At 37.3% G+C, this 9,454-nt stretch overlaps 1 protein-coding gene across 1 annotated transcript; it reads right to left on the reverse strand.

Moving 5' to 3' along the window:
- Window positions 1–2,702: 2,702 nt before the first annotated feature.
- On the reverse strand, window positions 2,703–9,167 carry DAPL1 (death associated protein-like 1). The gene is made up of 4 exons (XM_009703263.1): window positions 9,056–9,167; window positions 8,604–8,691; window positions 4,484–4,547; window positions 2,703–2,822 (listed from the first exon to the last, which is right to left on the reverse strand). The coding sequence occupies exons 1-4, from the start codon at window positions 9,165–9,167 to the stop codon at window positions 2,703–2,705; spliced, it is 384 nt and encodes a 127-aa protein (XP_009701565.1).
- Between the last annotated feature and the right edge of the window lie 287 nt (window positions 9,168–9,454).

Below are 9,454 nucleotides of genomic sequence, written 5' to 3' on the forward strand. Positions count from 1 at the left end.
CTATGCTGCTTAACTCCCACTTGCTGATACAGGAGACACCATACTTGCAGAACATGAGTAACTGTATCTACTTAACTCATCTGTGTAGTATCGAACTTGCTCAATGTGCACTGCACAGCAGTATATAGGACCTTTTAAACAAAACTATTACATCCATAAGCAATGACCTGGTTTGTGTCACAGAAGTAATTTCCTATAGCCACTTTCTACATTGAGCACGCCATCCCCACCCTGAACATACACTTTAAACAGTTTAAATAACATTCATTAATTAAAAAAAACCCTGCAAAATCAAATAAGAAACTAATAGAAGGGCAGTCAAATCCTTTGGTTTATTCACTGCCACTTGCAGTGATGTTAATGTTACAACACAACATGGGTAGTTACACAACTGCAATGATGAAGCACTGCAAGAACAGGTTGAATTCCCACCGAGCGATTTGCACACAGCTAGGATAGCGACGTTTCCAACCACTCTAGGGATGTAGGACAGAAATATGGATCCCAGATACCTCCATTCCCACAGTATTTGAGTAACTCCTCACAATAGGGTGCTGCTTACCAGCTACCCATTTCTATAGTGCGCCAGGATACGTCCCATCCCTTCCAGGCACCAGGAAAGGGTGTTCAAATGGTTTCTCCACTCAGGTGTACGTTAAGCACAAACTGGCCAGAGCAATCAGGTATGTAGTTAATCTAGCATCCAAGGGAAGGCTGGGTATAACTCTGGAAAAGACAATCCTTTTCCTACAAGATCTCATTTTGCATTAAATCCTTGGCCAGAATATAAATAAATTTTCAAAAGCAGATTACTTCATAGAAAGTAATGTTCATAAAGGCTCTCAGAATCAGATCCTGTAATTTTTCACTAGCCATGGATTTTCTTCAGAAACAAAAATGATAAAGATTAGGGTTATAAAGATTTTACTAATGTTCTTTCCGTAAGGACCATGTATTAGCCACTGGCATGTTAGAGTGCACAATGCTATTTTTGGCCTTGATAGCATGAATAATCATTTGACACATGACAGACAGCTTTAACTCATGTTTCATCGTTTACATTCATATTGATATTCATTTATATACAGTCAGCCTGAGGAGTGGAAAGTGTGCTATATATGATATAAAAGCAGAACTAGCTGTTTTCCAAATCCTGTACCTACAACTGAAATATCCATAAAGTATATTGCAGCTGTTGTCCAGAATAACAGTGACAATATTTTACAAGTAACTACCGAGCAGTTAAGGAACGCGGGAATAAAAAACAGTGTTCTTCATAGCAGCAGCACTATTTTAAATTTTTCCTACTTATTCAAAGTGTAACCAAATTATTTATTGCACTTACTAATCACCACCTCCTGTAACCGTAATTTAATCTTTAATCAACATATAAAGTTATTTACATTTTATGCATGGATGAAATGAAGCAGACATTCATGTTAAATGGTAACATTAATTCTGGGTAACCTACCTGGGATCCCTCTACTTAAGAGGGAGTGTGTTTCGTATGTTTGTAATAGATTTCCATCGTAGGCATGTGGAAAGCATGCTATGAAAAGAAGCCTCATTGACAATATAAACCTTTTTGAGCATCACCTTTCACGTTAAGTCTATTTGGACTCCCTGACTACAGTTTTAGTGGCATATTCATCTGCAATCACTACCTTAAAAAAACAGTCCCAGCAGAATTAAATTCAGAGCAAGAAGCTACCCAACCAACTAGCAGCAGTCGGAGAGTATTATCCTCTGGACTGGGCAGGACTGACTATTTCTGTTGCCTTTTGCTGACAGTATAAGCAGGCAAGGCTCAAGGATACTTCCGGTACTTGCATTTACAATTGCTCCTCCCCGTCGTTAAGCTTGACCCCTCAAGACCCTACTACTACTAGCCCATGCTCAGTCTCATCACTTTTCAGCCTCATATCCCATTTTACCAGCCTTAAACTCCATATTCCAATCACTGCATTCTCTGCACCTGGACCCCTGCCTTGTATCTGCCCTCTCCTCCCAGAGGTTCAACTCCAGGTCAGGTACTTCCTTCCCTCCTCCTCCCCAACCCCAAAGGGGTTCACACTAACACTATCTTCACTTGGTTCTTCCTACTCTCTGGATCCCAGCAGAGCAATCTCTGCAGAGGAGCTGGATTTCCTTACAGAAAGAAATGCAAGAAAAAAAAAAATTTTTTTCCACTGCATGGATATCTTTCCCAGGACTTTCTGAGGTTTCTTATTACGCAGTAAGCCTAAGGCATACATTCAGCATGGAACACCTCAGCCCAAATTAAAAAAATAAACCACAAAAACCAAAAACAAAACCCCCACACCCTATGCCTTTCAGTTGTGACAAGCTTTCTTAGGATCATGTTCACTTCAGCTTTGCTATCATTAAATAAAAAAAAAAAATGAAGAGAGGGCCGACAGTTTACAGTATTTCTGTCAAAATTCACACAGTAAGTGAGGCTGTCAGACTTCTTGGCATTGAGTAATTACTGTTCACTAGTAAAACCAGGTTAGACAGAAGCCATGATATTTTAATAAATCCTGAGTACATGTAGTAAGTCTTCTTAAAGTATTTTATTGTCAGTAACAGAAACACAGTAAGATACAAGGCACACAGCTTTTGATCATTTTACCAGAGTGTGCTAAGTGCTATTTAGATTAGAAACTCACTTTTAAGTAAACATGAGTATTTTAATAAGTATCTTAACATTTCCGTGGCTGTTGAATAATGTAAATTCTTTTAGGCAGTATGAACTTCTCCAAGGCAGGCTGTGGCTTTTGGTGAGCCACTTGTAATGCTGCTGCATGAATTTTGTGGCTCATCTGTAACATTAAAGGGAAGGAAAAAAGTTGTGGTAGAACACAGCTTTTCTGCTATTCTCTTCCTAAATTCCATCATATGAAAGTATTTTAAAAATGGTAGTAAAACCTAACTCCACAAAAAGTTCAAATGATCAATACATAAAACTCATTGTGACTCCGTACATTTAATTATAATTCCTGTTTTCAAAGTGGTATTAGCCTGACTACCTTCAGTGAACTATTGATTTTTTTTCCTCCTTTTTTTTTAGTAGTTCACAGAATGAGCTGTCAAGATAAGGAAAGCAGAGCAAATAATCAGTATGCCAGAGTTAACAGTAAGTTCCTTCAAATTCTTATTTCCCCAGATTCAAATCATCATCATTACAGTATCTAATTATCACTTTCTAAACTACCAAGGAAGCTTCATGTATGAGACTCTGGAAACCAGAAGGAAACGGTAGGTCAGAACAGAGGAGATGGGGACAAGTGGAAGAGAAGCAGGGTGAGTTTTATCTGTTCTCCTTAACAAACAGGTCTAAGCAAAAATTCAAGATCTACATACTAAAGCTATAATCACCTCTGTTGATTAAAGGCTTATGTTGAAATGATGCATGCTTTACCAAGCTCTGTGGATGAGGAACTCTTGTATGCTTCAGAATCTAAAGACTGCCAAGTGTATGAAAAATAAACGATAACTGTCAGATCTTTAGATTAGCATGCAAATAAAAAAGCTGCTTCTTAAATCAGCTTTTGCAAAGTGTAGGTGTAAGAGTTTGCATCAACAGCCTAGTAAGAGATACTGGATAGTAGCTGTAAGCATAACGATGAATAGAAGGGTCCGTTAACAGCTTTGGCACACAAAATTTTAAATGATCTCATAGTACCTCTAAGGGAGAAGTCAAGAAGATGTGTTAACAGCTTTGGGACACAAAATTTTAAATGATCTCACAGTACCTCTAAGGGAGAAGTCAAGAAGATGCTTGACTATGTAATGTCAGGCGTCAGGTGAAATAGCTACATATGTGGCAACACTGGAATATGCTTTGCCAGTTTGTTGTCTCGGGGAATCATTTACAGTAGTTTGACATTAGCTTATCATCTTGGTATATACTGTGCACTTGTCAGTGACACCACCCATCTCCTTCAAGAAGCTATCTTTTAGCTTCTTGAAGCTGGACCCTTACAGAAGTTATGGCTCTTTCCACAGTGGAATAAAGAACCGAAGACTAGGTTTTGTTCTGGGTTGTAATCTCAGCTCTGTCACAAACTTACTACGTCACTGATAATTCTTCCCCACATTTCAATAAATCTAAACCAAAATACCACTTTAGGAAAAGGACACACCTTAATATCTTGCTGTACTTTTCTGTAACAGGTATACATAATTACCCTGGGGCTACTTAGTGTTAAACAGGAATGGAATCAAACATAGCAGAAGAAGGAGGGAAGCCTAGTTACTTTTTAGCCATCTAGCATTGTAGCCACACAACTGCTGAAGAAATAGATCATCTCAAGGATATTAGTGGTAGATGACAAACCTACAAATGCCAGATGACAGCAGTTTAAGGAAAATTCACTTTTCGGGGGGTTTTGGGGTGTCTTCTTTGTTTTTTTTTTTTTTAAGTTTACCTTTATGGAGAAGCCCTGACAAACACATATCTTATTCTTCCAGATGTACTTACTTTGCTCAGCACTTCTGCTAGCAAGACACCGATGTTCTGAGTTTCTGAAAAACTTGCAATAGCACTGTAAAGCAAAAGAAAAAAGTATTTAGCATTTCCATGTCACAGAAACACTTGTCACTTTCATTTTCCATTTTGTAATAGAAATTTAGGTTTTGGAGCTAAATCCTTTAATCACATTAAAGACTATAGGATATTAAAAAAATGTATGCTGCCTCAGAATAAAACAATGCAAAATCTGTGTTGCAGGCCATTTTATTTACAGTTTTATACAAAAATCTATCTATAAAATATCCTTGAACATCTCAAAAGGGATTTTTTTTTTTGTACACTGTGGAGCAGCTTCACAGAAGCTGAGCACTGATATCCAGAACTACAAAATTTGACTTTGTAATTTTCTTGATTCCAATCTAGACCCATGAAAAAAAATTCACCCTCTGCTTTTGGGGAGTGTTTCCTCTGACAGCAGCAATTTGTCAAGCAAGAACATTATGCAAAAGATTATCCCATTAACTTCTTCATATTTCGACAAAGAACAGCCATGTTACCAATATTCCACAAATAAACAGTCTGTGGATATGAAATAATTTAGTTCAATAACAGGAAGAACTGTGGATTGCACATTCTTCTGATGCTACTATTATTTGCGGTGACACCTCTATAGCTTAAAATGGAGTTGAGAAAAATCATTATTACCTGTTCACATGGAACCAAATAGCTTAAATGTGACTCTTGAAAAGGCAGATACTGCTTTAGTTAAGTTAATCATTCTGTGGATCAGGCCAGACATTTCCTACTGAAATGTCAATTTAGCAATCGATACAGTTTATCACACTGGCAAATATAAGTTGTTCAAGATCTGTTTATGCCATCAGGTAACTATGACTACAGAAAAAGACAGCAGCAAAATTACACCCAGACAACTGGTAATCAATGAAAATAAAAACCTTCTAACACCAGAAAAAAAACACAAAGGGAAAAAAAAAACCCAAGCCAAGTTATTAAAAAACAACAACAAAACCCCAAGAACAGACCAAACTGAATCATTTCTCTTAAATAATGAGGTATAGTCAAACGTAATGTATTATCAGAAAACTGTCAGGCAGGCACCTCGTTATTAACATGATGCATTCCATTCTATTATGCCAGATATTACACTTTAGAGCAAGCATGCTTTTTTTGTTTTTGAGATCTGAATCTTAAAGCTCAGCTCCTGCCAAGACCAATCTCAGCTCTGAGTAGCCACTTTAAGCTATGACAGTGACTTCGAGCCTCTTGGATAATCTCATCTGAATCAGAAACTTAGAGGCAAGGAGTCTGTACGCGATAGCTACTAAACTACTCCACAAAGTTCTCCGAGACGTCTGTGACTGCAATCTGACAATGAAATCCATCATCCCAACATGGTATGTATACTATATCTAGTAACCATTGATTCTGGCACAGAACTAGTAAACAGGAAGAAGTCGGTGTCACTGGCTCAGCTTTGTTCCAAAAATTGTATTTTAGGTCAGTGTCCTCCAAGTCAGTGAGGAGAAAAACATACAAACAAAAATCTAGTGGTGATTTCTGTAGCATGCCAAGAAATAGTGTCAATATGTCAGTGTTAAATATGGCTAAACCCAGTTAATTTAAAAGTTATCCAGCTCATTACAACATTTGGAGCAGGGGGAAATCACATCTTGGTCCAAAAAACTAACTTCAGCTGTCAGTCTAGTCACAAGTTTCCCTTTTAACTCCTGGCAAAATAATCTATTTCACAATGACATTACTACATTACAGTACTTTGTAGTGACTGTCAGACACTCTGATACTATGATTGCAATGTACACACAGACATTCATCTAAAAAGGAAGCCTTCTCGACAGCAGCTAAAGATACTCAGAAACACCAGAGGTAAATCTGTTTATCAAAAGTAATATAGGCAACTTAAATCTCAGTGGGGAAAAAAAAGTAGGCATCAGAAGAAAGTCACCCGGACCACTTACCTATCCTAATCCAGGCTTTTTACATGGTTACCTGGGTACTACAGAAACTCCATTGTATAGGTTGCTCCTTTCTTACAAGTAAAAAGTAACTGATGTCCCTAAATCCCCAGCGGTGTAAGAAGTAATTTGCAGCCTTCAGGATAATTCCCAGATGTGCTTTAAAACAGACATGATTCTAGAGCTGCTCCCAGTTTGGACAGGCTTCTTCAGCAAGCCCGGCACAAGCTATCATGAGGACAACAGAAAGACTGCTTGAAGGGAGTTCTGTTCTTAAGAGATACAACAGAATATTTAATCTTGTTTTGTTTGTTTATTTTCATGCATAAAACTAGTCCTAAATTGAGACTACAGGAGAGGCATCTACATCCGGACAGAAATCTGAGCCCACTCCTACAGGTAAAAATATTTGCTTACAAGGGCTTTTTCACAGCAAGATGAGGAAGCCACTTTTAAAACAACACCACAGATGTGTTTCCTACCAGTACCTAATAAAGTTGAACAGTTTCCAAGGGAAGAATGAATTCCAGGCTGTTCTCATTCTAAAGGGAACAAAACCCTTATCTCCTGCTCCCAAGAGTCTGCAAGAGTCTCCCAAGAGACTGTGCTCTCTTCTTGGACCTGGGTAACCGAGCTGCAAAAATTTAATGTTTTAGAGGGCTAGGAAAAAAGTGTATACTAGGTGCAGAAGCACTCATTAGAGAAGTACATCCAAGTTCCACTCTCAACTTACACGTTATTTTGAACTCTGACAAAAGGGATAAAGGTATTAAACACACACAACTTACACTGCTGAGTGGAATTTTAGATCCACTTCCGCAAGCACAGTATTTTAACTATTACATTTTGTCTTATCCCCAAAAATTGCAAGTCTTTTTCTGCAAGTTGTTTTTTCTATGAAACTTCAACAGGAAGCATCTAGCTCACTGGTGAAGGTCAGTGACACAACAAGATAAGTACCATTTTCAGTTGACAACAGGCTAAAATTCAGGTCTTCCATTTCTTCAGAAATATTCTAATCATCATATGGAGGAGGACATGTACACCACTTCCTTGCACAGCAAGGTCATAGCTATCAGGACACAGCGGATTTGTTCCAAGAGCAAATCACTGGATTGGGCTCCTTTGAGCAAAACCTTAGAGTCACACTGACTTGTTTCTGAATGTCACAGCAATTATGAGGGGTGCTAGGTACTCTGCAGTAACTATGCAGTTCTAGATATACCCCAAAAGAATTGCAGGCTCTTAAAGAGAACTGTTTGTGCAAAAAACAGAAGGTATGTGGTGAGATAAGGAGCATCCAAACTGGGTGGCCACTGAGAAAGTTTAAAATTGCAATAGAAGCAAAAACCTGAATGTCTAAATCCTATGTAGGCACTGTGTTCCATTTAGAATTTGGACTCTAATGCAATTTCAGGAACATCACAAGTCATTAAACTTTTACCCTCTTATCCTTATATCGGTCAATTTAACTTTTTGTGAAGTGATATTTAAGAAAAGTGCATATATTTTAGAAAAACATTCAGTCTTTGAAAAAGCTGTAAGAAATATTTGTTTTGATGACCACTTCAACCAGTCACTGCTACCTTATTCAAAAGTAGAAGCATGACTTCATTTTGGGGCAAAATAGCTTGAGTAACCTTATGAAGTAGAAAACAGAAAAAGTCAAATTAGATTTCAGATTGAAATAGGAGATATGGCCTATATAGGAGATATTGAACTCTTTGTGGGGAGTGGGAGATGTGGGTTTATTTTCCTTCAGAATGAGGACAGCCTAGAATTCATTCCTATTTCACTGGAAACTTTTTGACCATTACTTTATTAGGTACAGGTAGGTAACGCATTGTTTTAATTTCTGTTCCATAACACATGACAACAGAGAAGAGATTCAGCATTTGTCTTTCATTACAAGGCATTGCCCTTAGGTTTTGAAGTTGGTTTTTTTTGGTTTGTGTGGGGTTTTTGGTTTTTAAGATGATGATTACCTCAAAGTTGTGTTTTATCTATGAATTGCACAAGTTAATTTAAGAATTAAACTCTTCAGAGATTAAGAGTTGTCTTTCTTTTCAACCTTCAGTCCGTTACCTATGAACTTTAACTATGGGGCAGGGGGAACAAGCCCTGCAGTGTAATACCTTGTCTTTTCTTTTCCTGGAGGTTTAGCATTTTTCTCAACAGGTCTGTTTTCTTGCTTTTTGGGCACTCTCATACCTCCAGCTTTGACTGCAAGAAGAAGATACATACTACATTACATACATTTAGAGAAGAAAAAAATACTTACACCCCAGATAATAGTTAACAAGAAATCATCTTTCAATATTTAACTCTATGCTTCACTTTTAAACACACACATACACAGAAGTAAGCCAAAGAGATTCAAGGAAGACATTAAATGTTTGTGTCATGGCACACTCAAATCAACTTCCAAATACTATAACCAATACAATAACCAAGAAGTCAGAAGGGTTTTGGTCATGGCTAACTATATCAAATCTTAACACCTTATTATGTTAATATGCATTCTTACCCCATAAATCTCAGATGTAATGCTTTCCATTTAAAATTTTAAAAAGCAAAACAAACCTACCTCTAAACACTTTCAGGTTTTTGAACAATGTCACTAACAGCAATAAACGTTTCATGATTTGCTCAAGGTATTCTAGAATAAACCTAATAATGCAGATAAGAACCAGCCGCATACTTATCTTGTACTTGTGTTCTAACATGTGTAATTATATTTTATTAAGATATCTGCCAATCACAAAACCAATTAGCACTAATCAAGCTGCAGACGACCTAACAGTAACAATTTAAGTTCTAAGGCATGTCAGAAAAGTTGTTCAATTCTAAACAAAGAACATGTAAAGTTATCTAAAACATCTTGTAGAAAGAAATACTTTCTCCCTGTTCATGAGGGTATTTTACATTTTAAAACCGTGAGAGTAAGAAATAAACTTAGCATGCATTTCTCATTATTTTGAAGAGG

This window comes from Cariama cristata, unplaced genomic scaffold (genome assembly GCF_000690535.1).
Source record: "Cariama cristata isolate BGI_N322 unplaced genomic scaffold, ASM69053v1 scaffold2917, whole genome shotgun sequence".
NCBI classification, from domain to species: domain Eukaryota; kingdom Metazoa; phylum Chordata; class Aves; order Cariamiformes; family Cariamidae; genus Cariama; species Cariama cristata.